The sequence below is a fragment of the Accipiter gentilis genome, chromosome 27, assembly GCF_929443795.1.
Source record: "Accipiter gentilis chromosome 27, bAccGen1.1, whole genome shotgun sequence".
Taxonomy (NCBI): Eukaryota; Metazoa; Chordata; class Aves; order Accipitriformes; family Accipitridae; genus Astur; species Astur gentilis.
The window spans coordinates 2,765,735-2,786,348 of NC_064906.1; the positions used below are offsets into that span (position 1 = coordinate 2,765,735).

A 20,614-nucleotide genomic window follows, 5' to 3' on the forward strand; every position below is an offset into this window, starting at 1 on the left:
GTGCCACCTGGAGGGAGGGCTGCAGGCTGCAAGCCAGGATAGAAAAAGAAAACTGGGTAACTTCAGGGGAAGACCCTGCTAAATGAGCTGAACTAATCAAGTGTGAGACAATTGCAGTGAACATTTTGGTAGGTGTGACATCAATGAGATAGAGGCATTTTGGAATTTAAACAGTGATCTAAAGTTTGTATTACTCAACTGAAAAGAAAAATCCTGCATTAACCTTAAGTCCTATAGATCTGAATGAAAAATTCTATCACTGATTGATCTCAGGTGTGCTAAAGCTTGGGTTAAAGGCTTACACAGTATTAGATAAATCCATCAGGGAGGTACCGACAGAAATAACTTTCAGTGTGTTTGCAGTGTTTGATAGTAATGAATGACATACACTTCCACAGTAAAACCTCCTGTGGGAAAGAATCATTCATGACAAAAATGGATCAGCTATTTACTGGAAGCACACAGGGAAAGAAGCATTTAGCGATTCAGAGGAAATGAAAAATAAAAAATTAATAAAGACAAGCAAAGTTCTGAAGAAGGATAACAGGAAGGCAGTTCATTAAATCCTGTATACAATAGATATTGTACTGAAAGGGACAAAGATTATTTCACTTCCCAATTTACCTATTGCACGTGAGCAAACACCAAGTGATTTCAGCACAAGACTCACTTGGCCAATATGCAAATACAGTTTCACATCTTGACTTCAAAAAGCTGCGAGGCATATAAGCCAAATGCCAACAAGAGGGGAACTCACAGGCAGAGTTTGGTGGTTTAGCCTGAGATGATTAAACACCCTTTTTTTAGTGAAAAGGAAATAGGAAGAGATGGGTTTTGACTACAAGGCACAATTCGGTACAAATGCTAAATGAGATAGTGCAGGTATGTGAAGCAGCACAGCACCCATATGGAGTAATTCCTGGACCAAGAAATATACACATTGTCCCATTATCCACCTTGCTTAGGACAATAAATAGCCCAGCTATGGTGCTGTGGTGGTTTGCAGTATTGCCTCAGCTTATACAGAAGTGGCTGGGGTACTTCTCCAGTACCACCCTGAAAAGCCACAGTTTAGTAGAATAAACAGGAGTATGGGACATCTCATCTACAAGAGGATCCAAAATTGTTTGACTTCTTTAGTCTTGCAGAACAATCTTTAAAGAAATATGTTTTCTTCTCCCCAAATATCAGAGAATTAAATGCTAGGGAAGGAAACAATATATTGAAGCAAAAAAAGAAGAAAATCTAAAAGGGTTATAATGCAGTTATGAATATATGTATAATCTAAATTAGACATTTTCTAATCACCAGAAAAGCAAAATTACAGAACAGGGTGCTGTCAGGAGCAATGGAATGAAGAAAAATTGCCCTGTTTTCAAGAAGGTGCTTCCTACCTTCCAGAGGGAATTCTGTGATACAGCGGCGTGCAATAGCAGCAGACTGAATTCCATGACCCAAGAGATTCTGTCTTGTACTGTGTTACTCATCACTTAGACTCCCCAAAGGCAACAGTATTCCAGGATTTTCATCTCTTGGTTAACACCTCTGTATCTCAACATTTGGAATTGAGGACTGTTAGAAGAGCAAACCAGTAACCCCAGTGAAGAGCTGCCACAAGAAGAATTTCATCATGCCATGTTTTTAACCAAAACAGGGCAGGTGCACACTAAAGTTTCACGCTGAAGAGGCTAACGGCATTTGGAAATACATAATGTATTGCACTATGTAACATTATGTAGCTGAGGCACTGCTGTAGTATAATTATGTATTTGTGTTAAGACTTATCCGAAGACATGTGCATCAAACCAAGAAGCTAATATAACTCGTAAACTTTTGACCCTTGTTAAGCTGAGATGCATTAGAATTGGTACTGAGGGAGGCAGCTGGGTAAGGTCTGGCAAACTTCACCACTACAAATATCACAAGCAAAGCGGTGAGGGAGCCTCACCTACTGTTTTTAAACCACAGAAATAAGGTATTAAATTCTACTTACACCATGTCCAAAGCACACTAAGACCAACTGGGTTTGGACCACTTCTGCAGAGGTCAAAACCAAAGAAATATTTATAACCAATTAGAAAAGGTAAGCCAATGCCATGCTAAATAGAGATGACAATGAGAAGAAAAAAAGAGGAATAAAAGAGGCATCATCAGGAAGCTAAAAGAAGCCAAGAAGTTCCAACCGTCTCCAAGATGTTCTTTTTCCCTCTTTATCACCTGTACTATTTTCCACAATATTTTCCACAATAGCCATCATTTGCTATCTCTGAAGAGATGCAAATATTGAAGGAGAAGACGTTCATATGGGAAGAAGAGGTTTAGAGAAATCAGGGCTACATCAGTAAGAGCTAATCAAGTCAGGTGAATGTTTGATACTGGTAAAATAAAATTAAATTAACAGAAACACAAAACAATAAATCATCTTTGGAAAATATACCCATCACAGGCTTTAAGAAAAATAGGATGATTATCTAGACAGGGTTGTGGGCACCACTGTAAACAGCTCAAAGGAGATCTCTGCATCTGAAGCCAAGAAAAATGACAAGGTGCTAGCAGCTACAAGGACTGGGACATCAGATCTTTCTCAGAGCTGTGCTCTAAGCTGAACTAATTATCCATATTATCCAGGTAGGTGATACGCTAGTACAATTGTCCAACCCAACAATCTCTGAATCTAATAATGAATGGCATAATACCATCATTTAAATCAACAGTAAGTCCTTGCCTGAAATGCTGAGGCATTGATATTCTCTGTAGCTCAAGAGAATATTGCAGAACTATAGCTAGTTCAGAAAAATGTAATGGAAATGACAAAAGAAGTTGAAAAAAGAACAGGGATTGCTTACCTTTAAAAGGACAAATATGCAAGATAATAAATACATTTGATTTCCCTTATACCATCTCACTCTGTTTTATAACATGTAATACAAGGGACCTTCCATAAAAATTAAAGAGTGTTAAATTTGACATAAAATCAGAGAGCACTTATTAAATTGTGGAAGTCCTTGCTTCATGACGCCACTGAAGCCAAGAAATTAATGAGGTTTTAAAAGGGTCTGGATAATTATATGTTTAACAAGATTATCCAGAGTAGCTATAATTATAAACAACATTTTTTGGAAGGGATTTGAAACCACATGTTTTAGGATTAAAGCCAGTCTCTCACTAGGAGAGATCAGGACAAATTGTAATGTTGGATATGGGGAGAAAGGGTATTCCCTTCCTTGCTTACTGTCCTTATCCAGCAGGTACCAGCTACTCTCAGGATGAGGATACAGGTCTACATGGGCAATTTCTAGACCAGGAAGTCCTTGCATGAAGCATGGGACATGTGTAGCTCTCAGAGCCTATCTAGTCTGCCCTGTATGTATTGCAGTTACACTTGGAGACCTGGACCAAAAGAGAGCTCTCGATGTACCATGTGCCCATTGTAGGCGTAGGACAAATAGCCCTGTCACTGTTTAGAATGACAAAGCTAGGAAACTGAACGTTTTTGCTGCTCCTATTTGCCAAGGGACACAGAAGCCAAGAGACAGATGAAGTAATAGACTCAAGAACACAAACCAGGTTTGTGGCCGAAGTGAGAACCATGCTGGTCCTCCTGACTCCAGTCCAGTATCTTGACTCCAAGCCAAGCTCTCCTCACAGTCTTCCCAAACTTGAGTTTATTTTAAAACAATTTCCTCTTTTTGTTTTGCCTTTTTGAGATCCCAAACAAATCTCTGCCTTCCGCAGAAAAGAGGAGGGGTGGAGGCTCTGGGATCAACCTTGCCTCAGATTATGGGACAAAGTACAGACCCAGTGGTCACATTTGCTTTCTAGAAGAGCGTGGATGAGAAACAAGCTTGAATGGGCAAGGCAGCAAGTGCCATGGGAGGAAGTTGCATTGAAGACTACAACCGTATATATCAATTAAGACCAACACTTCTTCTAAAGTTTAAGTTGTGCAATCTCAGAAGGATTTTCCTCCCCACCACTGTCACTTACAATATTAGGCAATTCAGCCACAGTCTCAAGAAAAAGCTACTTCCTTTCTAAAACCTATCAGACTGTATATACTGTATCTGCATTTTGGCATATAAGCCGCCATCTGCACCAAATCAAAAATGTCATACTTTCAGCTGCAGCTGGGAGTTAACTGTTCTTTCTTATTTTCTTCCACCTTTTACACCTTGTGACTGGCATTGTGCTTTTCGGCATTTGCTATCCGGGCCTGTCTCCAGCTGAATTCACCTGCTTTAAATTTTGTGAGCCCTAATAAAAAAGGCCTGCAGACACGTTTGCTCCAAGTGTGCAACCATTTAGGGGTGGTAATGAGTTGGACTGCAGCCTGGTATCTGGCAGACCTTCCTACTTCATGACTCACTGTTAATTAAAACCACACTCTGCTTATTCCTGGGATAGCGTTACTTGCAAATAATTGAGAGTCTCTCACTGCCTTATAGCCTCCTCCCCCCCAGTTCTGTTCTGTAGAATACACTTTTCTGATGAAGATCTGTTTCCCTTAAAGTTGGATGCAGTGTAATGAAGAAGGACATCCATTTTTCTATGAATCCTTCTTGTCCTTAATTTGGATTCTGATCCTTTTTCTTATTGTGAATTGCATCTCAAGCCATGAGCAATCTGATCCATTGTACTCTACAGCTGGTTTCTGGAGGCTACTGCCATGACGAAGTACAGCACACAACTGAATATCACAAACTACTACTCAACTCCGGGCATTTTTTTCAGCAGGCCCATACAACAACTGAAATGTGATGGATTCACACAGCTTTGAAAAGGTCACTTTTAGAAGTATTAAAACAATTATTTAACAGGTTTTCTTATACATAAATATTGGAAGGAATAGATAGATTAATCTTTCTTTTTTAATTAAGCCTATTTCCACAGTATTTCTCTCTCCCCAAAAGCAAAGAGGTCTGAGAATCGCTCAATGTAAATAATTTCATGCAAAAAGGTAAAGCTGCAAGACAAACTCTCTGCTTTTGCCTGGAAGTCACACTGCTGATTTCTTGATTTATAGAGCCATCTGTGGCTAGGCATCTAGCAATCTGAAAAGTCATCTCTCTTATGGCTCTATTGAGCCTGTTCAAATCAGCTGATGCATTCTTAACAAAAACTTGTACCACAAACCTCTGATGACTGGTGGCAGGGACTCACAGCAAAAGCTCTTCCACTCTGAAATTGTCTACGTGGCTGGACTAACAAACCCAGGACTATTTCCTCTGGAGGCACAGTACCAAGCTCAACACTTCTCCTGAAGCATTTGTTTGTAGGGCAGTTATTGCTGCAACTCATTTCACATTTTCTAATTCACTGGAGTTACAGCATCAGTAGAAAGCCTCCCCGACGCTCAGCCACAGGCATCAGTCAGCTAATGCAGAATTCAAAGAACTGATCACTTACTTAGTTTTCCCTTTTCCAGTGTATTCTACCAAGGAAGAATTGAAAATTATCATGTGAAACCCACACAGTTTGGACTCATTTTAGATCATGCCAATATTCTCCCAAATTCAGACACTCAGCTGCATGCTCTGCATATGCATTAGGTTCCTTACAGTCAGTCCTGCCAAATACATATTCCTAGCAGATTCAGCTGCTTCTGCAGCCTCCTCCTAACTAGCAGAAATGATTCCAGGATGTTACGTGCAGACACCTAGAAAGAGAAAGCTGAAGTTTGGAAAAATGTGCTTAATAGGTATTTAATTTTCCACTCTCCATTTCACTCCATTTTTAAAAAACAAGCAGGTTATTCTGATGCAGATTCATCATTTCAGCTGTGAAGATCAGAATTCCTTAAAGCATTGGGGAATCACTTCACATGACAGTAACCATTATCCCTTTTTAAAAAAAATGCCTGTGATAGAGTTTTGGGTGTCACTAAATCTAAACACAGCTGCTGTGTTCACTAAATATTCTGTAATACATACAGTTTACAGAACACAAATAATATTTGCTGAGCTCTGATGTGAAGAAGTAGAACACATTTACGCAGATTTCTATTTGCCCACTATCGATATTTCTTTGCAGTCAAAGTTTTCCCCTTCTCCCCCAAGCTTTTTTTTTTTTTTGTGTGGAATATTCTGGCCCATTTAGTTGCATTGGTGGATTGCCTTGAGGCAGCTAGTCTAGGACCAACCCAATTTAAAGCTACACTCTGCGCTATGTAATCAGTGTTTGTTAGCTCAGTTTTTTTCCTTGCATTCCAGGCAAATGACTATTGAACCCTGTCTGGAAGCCAGCACCCATCCTCTCTGGGAGACCGAGCTCCCTTTGACCCAGACTCCAGGCTCAGGCTCACCTCTGAACCAAACAAAAAGTGAGTATCTGAACATCATCATTTAGATTCAGAGGAATCGCAATGTTTTTCTCCTGAGCTTCTGCCATCAGATTACTCCTGTTTTACGCATGTGCATGCTTTCTTTCCAGGAGATCAAGGGCTTCAAAGAAGTCTGTTAGAGCCCACTTTGGTAAAATGCAACTCTAATTAGCCACACTTCTTAATACTTCAAACATTTCCCCTTATGGGTATAGCCCCAGATTCTAGCCTGCTGCTAAATCCATTCTGCACAGCTCAAATGATAAAGCAGATTTAAAGCTGACAAAACCAGCTTCCAGGAGACACAGCAAAACCTTGCATACACTCATCAGACCCAGACTTACATATCCTCCAACATGTAGTTAAAAGCTGCAATCTTACAACTGCAACTGAGTATAAAGCACAGTCCTGATACTGATCTCTCATGTGCTAGAAACTCTGGCAATACCACAATCCAGACAACATGGCAACATGCAGAGCGGCTTTTTTTCCTCTCTATAGCAGCACCAATAATGGGCAGCTGATCCCCCTAAATAATTTACCCACTTCAAAGTGCAATTTCTATTTGAAATGTGCACGTTGTAACCGTCTCCCCTAAAACCAGATTTTTGAGAGTAAAGAAAGAAACATTCCACCCATACGTAAAAGAAGACAGAAAATGAGACCCAAGGCATGCTAGACAGTCTGATAAAAAACATGTTATGATTAGTAGTAGGAATTTCTCTGCACCCTGGGCTAAATTCTCACTGTGGCTTTTTATATTATAAAATTGTTTCCCTTTTTCTGTGGATTTTTCTGCCTTTGGTATCTCTGCCATTCTTCTTCCCACTGGGAAAATACACAGCAAACACATCAACACTTCCAGCTAAGCCATTCCCCAAAATTATCCTCAAGCTCACTCAGTATGACCACAGTTTTGGATAATTCCTTCCATGGATGTAATACACAGTCTCTCTTCCCTTCTCCTAAGAGTCATTTCTGATAATCACTCAGATGCTGCTGTTGTTCTTGGATAACAAGTTTGGAAATATGGATGCTATCTAAGAAACTGAGCAATGTATGTAGCAAAACAACCTTGTCGGACTTAACCAAGCAGGTCTGGTGAAGAATCAATTTGTGATCGAGTGTCACAATCATTTCTTAACTCAAAACAATTTGAAAAATTCAGTAGAATATCTACCACTTCTCATATTCTGCTTTGTTTTCTCAAGATGGTAACAGCTGTAGCTTTTCCTCTTTAAAAACATTTGTTTAGTTTCCTGAAAGAAAGTTCACTTCTTAACATACCCAGTCCTCATGAAACCATTTCAGAGCACATCCAGACAGGAATGTCAAAGCTCACTATTATTTAAAAGCCATACAGATAGAAATGTGTATTTGATACCATTTCCTCATTTTCAAATTGCATGTTGCACTGTGCTGCATCCTCGGTTACTGGCTTCTGAAACATGTTGCGGCAGATGAGCCATATTGTCAGACTAGCAATGAACATCCCAATATCTGGTACAAATAGTCTGATCACGTTGCCAGCATCTGCTCCTTTCACACTGTATGGGATGAAAAAAAAAAAAAAAAACAACAAAAAAAAAACAAAGAAACATTTGTTACTTCTAATGACATTTTCAACTGTAACAGAAAGTTAGCTCAAGGCAAAGAAAAAAACCCAAACCCCCAGTAATAAGAAAGCTTCACAATATAAGAAGTATGACCAACAACAGATCTAGATCTAGACAGACAGATATTTTTGCTCTCCAGAAATTCAGAATAAGTCATTATTCACTCAGAGCTCACATACTCATGTTTTAGTGATACTCAGTATTTTGATTAACACAATTCTGAATCCATTTTGTAGAAAGCAACACAGGAACAACCTTCAAATTCAACAAGAAAGATTTCAGCTGAGTCCCTAGAAGATCCGCGGGTAGAAATCACAATCCCTTTACTGGCATCCTTTGCAAAGACAACAGCATCCAGCTCTACCAAGGAGGTCAAGCAAAGACAAGACAGCATTCATGTCACCCCTAAGTGTGCCCTAATCATTCCTGGCACACAGAGAAACAACCAGAAGGTCTGTAATATTTTAATATTTTTTTATTATGTTAACTGTTAATACGTTTTATTCAACCAGACCTCTTAAATACCTTTCTGAGTATTTTTAAGTACTAATATTTAAGTACAAATATTTAAATAATAACTAAAGTGTTAGGTCCCCGCCAAGAAAACCTTTCTTCTCCTCTGAAAGATTTGTAAGGCTGGATGAATTTCATGTAGAAAAATAATTGCACTGCTTCATTGTGCAGATCTAATTGTTTAGGCTGGGAAATATGACTTTATGGGTTTGGATGTGGTGTCTGAATTTGGTTCACTGTTAAAATGAAAAAAATGGATTCAGATTTAGTGGCACAATGAACAGTTTATTAAGCTGCTGCATGGACTTACTGAACTTTTAACTATTAATGAGAGGATATAATCTTAATTATTTGAAAGTGTACAGCATGTACCTGCCAATCTTGAATTTAACACATCTTAAATACGCAGCTCCATTTTTAATTTAGTTTTTTATAGGGCTTTATGTCCATAATCAGTTCTGCGGACAGGTGAGGCATCTGTATAGCTCCTTGGGCATAGGTGAACACGCTGGACTAGCTCTTCATAGCCTGAACTGGTAGAAAACCTTGACAGGTTGTGTTACAGATGCAAAAGAAGAGATCACCTCTGGCCTTTCTTTATCCTAACACTAGCAGCTTTGAAGCCTAAAAAAAGCTATTTTTGAAGGAGTTGCCTGCAACTGCTGCCATTAACTGCAGATCTGGAGTATCTAGAAAGTCTCTAATGTGATTACAACACAACCACTGTCAGGAGTCTTGTTGGCCTGCTCATATGTCCAAGATCAAATCCTACATTTCCATCACTGCTGCTGACACAGCTTTTCCACTGCCATGTATCTTGCAAAATAACATACGCCCAAAGTGGGAATAAGGGAAGTGACCACAAAGCTAGCTTTAATGTTTGTTTCAACATGTACAAATGTGTGTATCATGGGAAGCAGTGAGCTATGTGCAGGTCTGTGGGAAACTGTCCAGTAGCACAATTATGAAATGGATGCAGAAGTACTACTGAATTGTTTCAAAACAGGAGAGGGAAGATTCAAGCTCTAGTTCTTCTTCCCATGGTCAGACATAGACATGGAATAAACTGACGAGGTGCTGCCTAAGGAAAACAACGTAAGATTTGAAATTGCGGCTTCTTGGAAAAGAAAGAAATTGCAATCATGCGGCCAGAAAACTTCCTCCTCTGATGCTCTTTGCTGTTACAGATTAACCCTGAATGGTCATGTACTATATGGCAGCTAAGTAGCTTGAAAATGTTTTGCTAATGGCTTTGAGTTGTACTGAAGCACAGAAAAAAATTCAGTTATTGAAAGGCTTGTAAAAGAGTTAGATGGCAATGTCCTTGCTGGATTGCTTGTGTGTTTTTTGTGCGCTGCTTCAAGTAAAGCATGCCGTAGAGTCAACTGGCATATGGCAGCATAGCTGATCTGTTTAACATTACAGAAAATACAAGCTTGACGTGTGTCCGTTCATTTTGCAGCACCGTAGCTCTTACTGCCAATGAAGGTTAGCTAGTTCAAGGCACTGAGTTGGCACTTTCTCCTTTGGCAGAAAGCAGTAAAAAGTACACGTTTAATGAACCTAATTCCCAATAACAGGATTCACAAAATCAATAATAAATTAGTTTCACTCATCCTGATCATGATGCGGAAACATGCCTATTAAAATGGTTTTACTAAATAAGTGGCAACAAAATCTGAATTCTTGATTCTGAAAGCATCACTCAGGCTTTTTTTGGAAATAGTTGAAAAAAAACCCTGAATCCAGTATCAGTTAGTGTAAGAACAGTATAAATTTGCTAGTCTCACATTGAAAAATGGATCAGATTACTTCTACGCAATAGCTAAGTGAGCTTTTTCTGTATACAGATATGAAGTCACATCTAAAATTAATTTTGCATCACTTCTGAACTTAAAGCACAAGTCCATCAGATTCAACCACTCACGCACAAACAAATTAAAAGGTGGTAGCTGTCAAATGCCAGCACTTCTTAGTCACACCAGGTTCTCCTTCCTCACATTGTACTCCCGTGGAGCCACGCTGGGTCTTCCTTCACGTATCCCACTCCCCAGAACAAGGGCAGACCCCTGTGGGAGCACTGCCTCTGTCACGGCTCACATTTCTTTCCACTAACCCAAACCAAGTGCTTCTGATCTTTCAAAATAAATCATTTAGCATGTTGTTGTGAAAGATGTAATGTACAGTTCAGGCTAGCAATAGCAAGCCTGAACAGTGATACTTAACCACAGAGCAGGGAAAAATTCTGCACATGAATAGTTTATTCACCAAAACCAGTCACAAATGTATGCTGTCCCTGTCTCCCCATGAGAAGGAAAACAAATTGACCTCAGTGTGATAATTAAAAAGGAAACAAAAGATCACTTGAAAATAGTGAAATGTATATTCTTCTGTAAAGCAGAATAATAAACTGCTTCATTCGACCCCAAGCAATTTGCTCCCCAGTTTTTCACAGCAACAGCTGAAACAAAAATCAGTTATTCCCACTTGTTATCTCTGGCAGCACAAAAAAGACTGGTAAATACTGCAATCATTCCACAAACATTTCTCACTTTATTTGCGCATTCACACATGGTCATATTTTGCATTTGATAACAGTCTATGCATTGTGCTCTTTGCTCCAAAAGAGGCTCTCTAATGACAGTTAAAACAGAAGCACAGGAAACCTATTCAGGAGATCTAGAGGAACAGCTTTTTGAAATCCCTGCAAGAATCACAGCGTGCAATGAATTGGTCACAGCCCTTGCTCTACAACTAGTACAGCATCATTTATTCACCTAAACTAACTTACCTACAGGGCAACTTTAATTGTAATAGATGCCTCTGACTGAAGCTTGTAACTCAGCCAGAAACATTCTAGAATGTAATTATAGTAAGTGGCAGCTTTAGAATGATTTTCCCCCTTTTGTTCTTGCTTACAGAATGCAGAAGAAAACAGGACCCCCAGCCCCCCCCAAAAAAAGAAGTTATGGGTTTGAAATGTTTTTCTACCTTCCCTTCACCAAGTAAATTCTATTGCACGCAACTTCTAAGGCAAGGGACTACTACAGTTAGGGTTGCAAGAGGTCTTCTGTAACAAAAATAAATTTTGTGGGACAAAAGGGATTTTATGACTTTTGCATCAATATGTGAAACTGTTTTATCCTATCAATTGACCCCTAATACAGCAGTTTCCTCACCAGTCAGTCTGTGTTCCCCTGTTGTTTTTGGCTGTATACTTTAAATTTAAACTACTTTAGAAAGAGATCATCTTAATTTTCTGTGTTTACATAGATTTTTTCTGGGACTGTGTGACCCTGGCCCATTTCTAAAGTTCATCGGTGCTAAAGAAATTACTAGGCAAGATCTCCCTGTTTATCTGCATTGAGAATAGAGTTAGCTGTGGACATATACATTAAAACTGCTCTCTTACTTCATGTATACTCACTAGCAGTGAAATAAAAACCAAATGCCTTGAAGAAGTAAAGCCAGCATAATTTAAACACTACATTCTTGCTTGGTGCTCTAGAAATCAGCATTTGAGTTTCTGAAAATAAATTTTTCATTTTTTGTCCTTTCTAGAATAACCATTTCTCACAAATTAGAATTATTCATCTTCTGCTGAATGCACAAAGCTTTGGTGAACAGTGAACTGTTAATACTGCCTTACCTGGTCTGATTTGATTTCCTTAGAATGGCAGACACATTACCTTCCTTTTTATTTCAGGTTTACAGAATAAAACAATAAAGAAACAGCTAGCAGAGTTGTTAGAATTCAAATTGCAATGACTTCAATAGAAAATAAGCAGACGATATAGTAACCCACGTGTAAAGCAACATGCATAATAGTATATAAAATACTCCACATATAGCACGAAAAACAATGAACTTCAAACTCGAAATAGTTAGTATTTTATTACAAACAAACAAATGAGGAAAAAAAAAAAACAGGGGAAAAAAGAACAACCAGTCTTTTTTAAACAGAACCCAAATTAATTCAGCATCAGCAATATATTACAATGTTAAGCTTATGTTAAACAATAAATCAAACAATGCCTCCAGATTAAAGCCCTGTAAAAAGCTTGATTTCATATTGAATACTGGATAAACAAAGTATTTTAAACTTTATTTTTTATCATAGTTTTAAAAATTTCTCAAAAGCCTTATTCACTGCATACTATACTATCTTTTCTTTTCTCCCCTCAGGGGTTTTCTATAGCACCTGTTTACTTTCTAACAAATTGATTTAATAAAACTGCAATTAGGTAACACTATTAACACTTTACAGGTGATAAACTTCGGAAAAGATGCACAGATGCTAATACTTTCCATTCATCTTGTTTGGTCTTTGTAAGACATCTGATATTTCCAAGTGGATCTAATACTTGAGAGTAATTTATGCATCACCATGGATGTTTACAGCACAATTCCCATGGGCTTCATCTGCCACTGCAATCACTTGGATTGGAGGCAAATCAGACCTAAGAATCATGAGCATGGTCCCCTGGAAACGTGGACCAGCAGTACCCCATAAGTGCTATGCAGTACTGTGAATGATTTGTTTAACACTAGCACCCCCTCTGTGATCCCAAAATAGTGGAAACTTTGAGGGTACCAAAGACTAGAAACCAGATTGCCTTGGAGATGTGCTTGCTGATCCTTGCTGTTGGAAGTGGGCCTTGGGAATGGTTTGCAGCTGGAAACAAATTAAAGAGGCCCCTTGTCCTCTCTCAGTTTGAACTAAGGATGCCTCTCTACTCACCCTGCTGGGAAACTCCCACTTAACTTATCTGGGACTGAGTCACAACCAGCGCTTCAGTGAACACGGGACACTCACATTCTGTATTCGTGCTGGCATGGCTTGTCCCGGCTGGTTCAAAAGAGAAGTTAGATATGATGTTGGCCCACATGGCAACTTTGCTATGACCCTCAGGGCAAACCTCTGCTGTGGGCAAAGTATGCGAGTTGCTGAGCACTGGTAGGTGTGCCTTTAGTCCTTTCCTTACCTCATGCTCACCCACAATTACAATATATTATGTTACAAAAAAAACCCCAAAGAACTTAGTAATATTAATATCCACAGGGCTGTGCATCATCAGTCTCAATCCTGCACTGCCTTAACGTGACTGTCCTCTCAGTTCATGCAGAGCATGCCATGTGTTTTACCCAAAATACCTGAAATTGCACTTTGGGAGAATTTTGTTCATGCAAAGTAAAAGAGTGGGAGGAAGAGGGAAGCAAAAATGCATAGAAAATACTTATAAAAATATTTAGCACGCACTGACCTACCCAACATGGAAGTTCAAAGGGCTTCTGAAGTATTTGTAAAATCTTAATCACTGCTTATAAACTATGTCTGCACAGATTCAAAAACCGAAAGTACACTGCTCTTTCTCAGGAAAGGTACCTTGCAATGAAAAACACTTTCCATATTGCAACAGTGCTTAACCACGTATTAACCAAACATTTGCTTTCCAAACCCTGCTATGCAAAGAGAGCAGCTATTTGAAACTAAATGCACATTGCCAAGTTTTGGTGCCTCATTGCTTGCATAAAACATTCAACATTAAGAAATTATGGATATGTGCAAAATGTAAAATGTTGGTTCATGCCAATTTTTCTTTTTTAAAGCCCCCGCTGTTTCTTGTTGTTCATTGATGTCCTAATAAAGGGCAAATTCCAGCTTGCCCAGGGCAGCACGCAGAAGACATAACATTTAGCTGGAATTTAGCAGCTATCACGCAAAGCGCTCAGCTGTGCTACTGCCAGACTCATGACAGTACAACATCCAGCTCACTTTGCCCGTGTCCCACAGCTCCAAGTGTGGAGCAGGACTGATGCTGCACAGCCAAGGGGAAGTGAGCACATTCCCCTCCACACCCACGGTGCTGCACACGCCAGCCCCCACTGTGCTGTGGAGTGACAAGCCCATCCGCAGCACAAATTATTTCAGGTCAAAATGGGAATGTGGTCTGGGAATGCGATGCCAGATGGAGGCAGAGCCAAAGCGAGCAGAAGAGACCTGAGGACACCTCAGCTGTAGGTGCATTTTGGTCTGAAATCTTCAAAGAGACTTTCCATTGCGAGTATATACACTTCTCACTTGCTTCTCACTTTCGCACACATTGTATAGGGATTTGGCTAAAGCACTAATTCACTATTCATTGATTGCTGTAAAACACTCACAGTTACATGTGTCCATAATGCTCATAAATACTTGGTGACTGACAGCGAAGTGTTTACATAAAGGCATACAAATATCCATATGTTCCACAATATTCCTGACCAAAAGAAGGTGCTGAAAAGACTGAGGCAGGCTGACATTCAGTGATTATTTCAAAACATATTTGCTCCCTCCCTCTGCAGCTTTCGCTGGCTGGAGCATGAACAGATCATCACTTCAAACTACTTTTTATTTGATTCTATAGCCAGCATATAACATAATCGCAGAAAGTAAAAGACATGTCTAGATTTTCGAGTCAGCTGTGGATGAGGCGGGAATAATATTTCCCCCAGTTACAGCAAGTGACATGGTAAATTACTGTCATTTTACAAAGCCAGATGATCCTTGATGCAAAGTAAAGGCATGCAGCCACTAGGAAATGCCATGCTTCAAGCTGGAGTGTCCGTCGCGCTTCAGCAAGTGCATGGGGGCCCCCTCCACCCCCCAGCCCCCGCCCCATTCCCAATTCAAAACTATCCAAGTGCCACATTTGCAGGGATGGGACCATTCACCAAGACCTTCAATTCTTCCACATGAAACAGCTCCCAGCCTACCCTACCTGCTCTGGACATGCCCATCTTGCGCTTTGCAGTGTCAAGCAGGACAGGACAGAACGCAATGTCTAACCTTCCCCACCATCACCTGCCTGAAAATCCCAGTGCTTAAGAGGCAAGAACACATGGGCATTGCGGGAAGCAGGCTCTGGGTATCAGGGGCACGTGTGCAACATCTTCCCTCACCCCCCAGCTGATTTTCATTAAAACTGGCCAAAAGAAACACCCTGATTTGTCCTCGGTGCACTTTGTTCAATTCTAACAGCACCAAGTCGAAAAAGAAGAGCAGCAGAAATCAGTGGCAAACTAAATGTCCCAATGCCCTGAGATGTTGCTTCTAATTTTTCCATAAATGGAGCATATGATACAATTCCTGGGTGGCAAATAGTCCACGTACATGTGGGAGGGGAGAGGACTAGTTCCCTGTGCTACTTGAGGCTATCTACTCAACGGCTGGGATGTGTGGCCACCAAAGACCTCTCTCAGGTGCAGGAGGCAACTGTGGTACTGTTTTGCCAGTGTGGGAGACTCTTACCTTGGCTGAGCATTGAAAAGGACAGTATTGCTCATATCAAAACAGTGCAAAAAGGAGCTGAAGTGGAGTGCTCCCATGTTTACCTCCCAGCTGGGTGCCCTTTGTCAGCACACTGCAGCAGGCTGGTCAGACCCTGTACGTGGTATGCTAGTACTCGACCGGCCACAGGCTTCCTTCTGTTTCATGTGCCAATTGCTATTTGGAGATCTCATATGATTTATTCATCAACAAAAACCAACAAAACCAACATAAAACAGAAAGCCAAACCGTTAAGCATGTGTCCTAGAGAGATTTTGGATACTAATTGCAATGCTGATTGCTCTCCAGATTAAAACAAAGACTGGCTCACATTCTGCTGCGGGTGGGTTTACCACTGTATTGCTCTCAGCTACCACTGTACTGCAGGAGGCTGGGCTGTGCCAAGAAAAACACTGACAACTGTCTCACAACTCAAGTGCTCAAACAACGCAGGCCATAAAATACCTTCTATCAGATGTTCGTTTCCTTTGAATCCCTAGGTTAAATGCCATGAGAAAAGTTAGCCGAAATTAATTTAGCTGAAAAGAAAATAAGTGCAAGGGGTGGCAGGAAATGAGCAACCTAAAAACCTAACACAAAGAGTTGGATAAGTAAGATTCCTCCTGAATGGAGGTGACTTCTGAGAGGACCTTATGCCATTGCTGGGGCAGCCCAGACCATCAGGTCAACGTGACACAATGACACACTTCAGAGGCGCAAGAATCCTACGTGGAGATGATACAATTGTCTGAGTGCAGAGGAAATTTCTCCTCACTTGCAGTTAGCAAGAAGAACATAGCTGAGGTATAAAATCTAACACTTAGTAACTATGAAGCCTCAGTTAGAGATCGCTCTGCCATTACTTCCTTCAATTTCATGATAGTCCTTTACTTGTCATAGCATCTATTAGTCTGTAGGTACCTAAGTGACCATGCGGTTGCTCTTGTTTTTGCAAAGTACCTAGAATACTCTAGCATGCTGTTAGAAATGACATAGAGTAAAAACCATCCAGTTTTCAGCTTTTGGTTTCACTGTGGTAGAAATGGATTATTTTCTCTTAAGTTATTAAAAATATCCCTGTTCAACTTTAAGCTTCATTCCCCTTTAATCTCATTAGGTTGCTGACTGCACATGTGCTGCAATTGTTAGCAGAAAGTAAATTTACCTGTTTGATTTACATCCCTGTGCCTCATGATCTCTTATTTGTCTCCCTGGTTTTATCAAAGGGCCACCTGTGAGAATTATTAAGCCTTTTTTGGTTTTTAACCACTGGTGTCACATAAAAGACTAAAAGCTGCCACCGTAGGATCTGAGAATTCTCTTGTCATAAATATACAGCCAGTATAACACTCCTGTGGAGGGGGCCAGCAGAGAAGTATCAGGATGACAACAGGCCTGCTGTGCTCTGCTAACATTTGCTAGATTGAATGACCCCCTTCCACAGCTCCCCCTCTTGAAAATCTAAGTCTCCTATGGGATGGGATGGGACGGGACAGGAAGGGAAGGGAGAAGAGACCAGACCATTTCAGTTGGAAGGGACCTACAACGATCATCTAGTCCAAGGGCCTGACCACTTCAGGGCTGACCAAAAGTTAAAGCATGTTGCTAAGGGCATTGTCCAAATGCCTCTTAAACACTGACAGGCTTGGGGCATCAACCACCTCTCTAGGAAGCCCGTTCCAGGGTTTGACCACCCTCTCGGTAAAGAAATGCTTCCAGACATCCAATCTCAACCTCTCCTGGTGCAGCACTGAACCATTCCCACGCATCCTGTCCCTGGATCCCAGGGACAAGAGCTCAGCACCTCCCTCCCCACGTCCCCTCCTCAGGAAGCTGCAGAGAGCAATGAGGTCTCCCCTCAGCCTCCTTCTCTCCAGATGAGACGAACCCAAAGTCCTCAGCTGCTCCTCGGAGGACATGCCTTCCAGCCCGCTCACCGGCTTGGTTGTCCTCCTCTGGACGTGCTCAAGGACCTTCACATCCTTCTTAAATGGTGGGGCCCAGCACTGCACACAGTGCTCAAGACGAGTCCGCACCAATGCTGAATGCAGCGGGAAATACTAGGTCTTTTACTTTTTTCTGAAAGCACCAATTTCAATTATTGTCATCTTCCTGTCACAGGCTACAATGCTGCCTACCTTAAAAATAATCCAGTTTTGATCTGTTGGTTTTCAGACTACTCACCGAACATATTACCAAGAGGAATCACCCTCTTTCTGCTCACTAATTAAAACTGTCCTCACACGGTCATATTATTAATATTCCACATTAAACTGAATGGGCAATCAGTGTCTTGCAAACATGCACAAAATTGAAGCGTGCGCCATAAAAAGCTGCTAAGTTAGAGCCTGTACTGTTCCTAATGAGAGAGGAGCAGGAACGACATTAAAAGCCTCCCTGACTCCTGTTGGAGTTGTACCGGTCACTTCTGCAAAACATTAGCATTGCCAGAATAGCTCCTAGAGCAGAGACAGGACTGAAGGAGCAGCTGGAGCTGAGGGACTGGTTTATGAGCATGATTTTGCAAAGGGATGTGGCAGCATATGTGTTATTTCCGACTCAGGAATTGCTCTCCAGAGGTCCTCTCCAGGCACCTTCACCTAGAATACAGACTTGAAGAAAGCTGATATACCAGATAAAAATCATAATGATGCTGCCTGCAATTAACAAAGCTGCATCGCAGCTCACATGGATTCCTAAAGCACTGTTTCCCAAAAAAACAAGGCATACCAGAAATAATGAAAAGAGATTGACTAGGAGGATGTTTCAGAGACTTCATTAAAAATTAATAGAGATCTTTGTCTTTCAAAGTTTTATTGTCTCTTGGACTGTAAAGGGTAGGAGGATCAAGTTCTTTGCTCACTCATTTTGCCATGGAAACAGAGCGCCAGATGATCAGCTGATACCAATTATAAATTATTGGTCAAGATTACAGAAGGAAATGAAATATGGGGGCAGACTGATCTGATTTCTAGCAGCACTGAACTGGAGCAGATGTGAGCATCAAGTCCTGCATCTCTTCTTTCCTCCCACATGTCTTTTTCTCCTCTGAATGGTAGCCCATGAAGGGAAATCTTGGCATCTGAGTAAATTCCCATAATTCATCCAGATTTCACAATAACAGTATATATTCCTTTGCGTTCTGACAGTGTGCAGAGGCCACATGAGTCCCCAGTGAACCGAGGGTGTTAACCTCTGCTCCATTTTTCTCATTATGTGCATATGGAAAAGAATATTTACTGGCTGCTTGGAAGAGTCGGTACAGAACATTTACTCATGTCAAAAAAATGGGAAAAACCCTATACTATGGAGTTCTCTTCCAGGGTTAGATTAATTTTTCAACACAAATGTTATTTTCTGAAATAAAGAAACCTCATTAATTTCTTCTATTTTTTTTCTGATTAATTATTCACCAGTTTACATTACTCTTTCACATTAGCTCACCATTTGCCCAGAGCATTTAATAATAAACTTCCTTTTTAATACAGTCTACTAAAATTTTCTGTTCATTCAGCTACTTTCTGTTTTGCATATAGAAAAGGCCTCCATGTACCTGATTTTATTTCTCTTAGTTAGTTTTCTAGTCACTCTGAGCATTTCCAGAGCTCTCAAAAAGAGGAGTATTTGACCACACTTCAAATGTATTTTAGGACTTGTGCACAGTGAGGTTGTTGCAACTAGTGTATCATGATGAACATGCTTTAGATACAGAGCTAATCAGTTTTTTTACTTTAAAAAATCAGGATTTTACGTAAAAAAACTTTATTAGCAGGAATAAAATTATTAAATGAATGTGAAAGAATACTATTACAGAATCCACAAATGTATTCTTTCACCTTTCAGTTATATCAGGCTTTATTTTTATATCACTGTACAACTTCTTATCCTTGTTTTTTGCTTTCATGTGCTTTACTTTCTTCACTGACAAGTTTTTAATTTAAAAGTTACAGCTGATTTGACTGTTCATTCACAACTGCATCTGCTATAGCAATGAATCTTTCGGTTGTGCAATCACTTGCCAATGTCATCACATAGCAGGGGGATGCAGTCTGATGGCACACACACACATACACTTGAGCTACAGGGAGACAGCAAATAAATAAAAAGTAATCAAAGTAGTTTTTTACATGCTGAAGCAGAAGAAAGAAATTTTATGACACTGCAGTGACAGTGGGAGGGTAGGGAAGAAGAGATGACAGACACAAGATAAGCTAGATATGCTGCCGTTTGCAGCAATATGGATCAAACAGAAAAACTGTACTACTGTTTCCACCCTGGCAGTTTGTTTGTCTGCAGTTTACAGAATCAGATATCTAACAGCCACTCAATTCATTCTCATAGTGCAGAAATCAGGCTAGCATCCCGGAGACAAGGTAGCTTAAAACCACCCCCCTTTTAAGACGGAGGTGTAGTTACACAATTACTGTTGCAAAAGAATCTGTCACAGCTTACACATTACCTTGATATTTGCCAAAGCTTTACTGGGGATCCTATGTTTTCCTAAAGTTTCACCTTCTGCAGCCATGTGACTGTGAGTGTCACCAACTTGTCCTTACAACAAATACACATATCCATTTTCAGCCCCCACAGCAATGAAGAAAAGCTGTGAAATGTGAAACAACTTCACTCTTAAAGGTTAGAAAGCAGGAGAAAACTAACATTAATTTTAAGTCATTCCACTTTGAAGCTATTAATGAATATTTTTAGCATCCAATTTTTATTTATTTATTACTTTAAGTCTGACAACAGCAGAAAAGCCATGAAAATACTTCAGGGACTGTACCTTTATATCTGCAAAAGAAGTAATCAATGTAGCAAGGAAAAGGAAAATTATTTTTTGTTTCTTGCTAAACAATA

The 20,614-nt window shown here is 40.2% G+C and overlaps 1 protein-coding gene across 1 annotated transcript in view; it reads right to left on the reverse strand.

The window, feature by feature from the left end:
* The window catches only part of PIEZO2 (piezo type mechanosensitive ion channel component 2), a 311,773-nt gene that overhangs the window by 131,264 nt on the left and 159,895 nt on the right, over window positions 1-20,614 (reverse strand). The window contains exon 5 of the mRNA XM_049830271.1: window positions 7,704-7,866. Coding sequence (XP_049686228.1) covers window positions 7,704-7,866 — 163 coding nt within the window. The remainder of the gene's footprint in view (window positions 1-7,703; window positions 7,867-20,614) is intronic.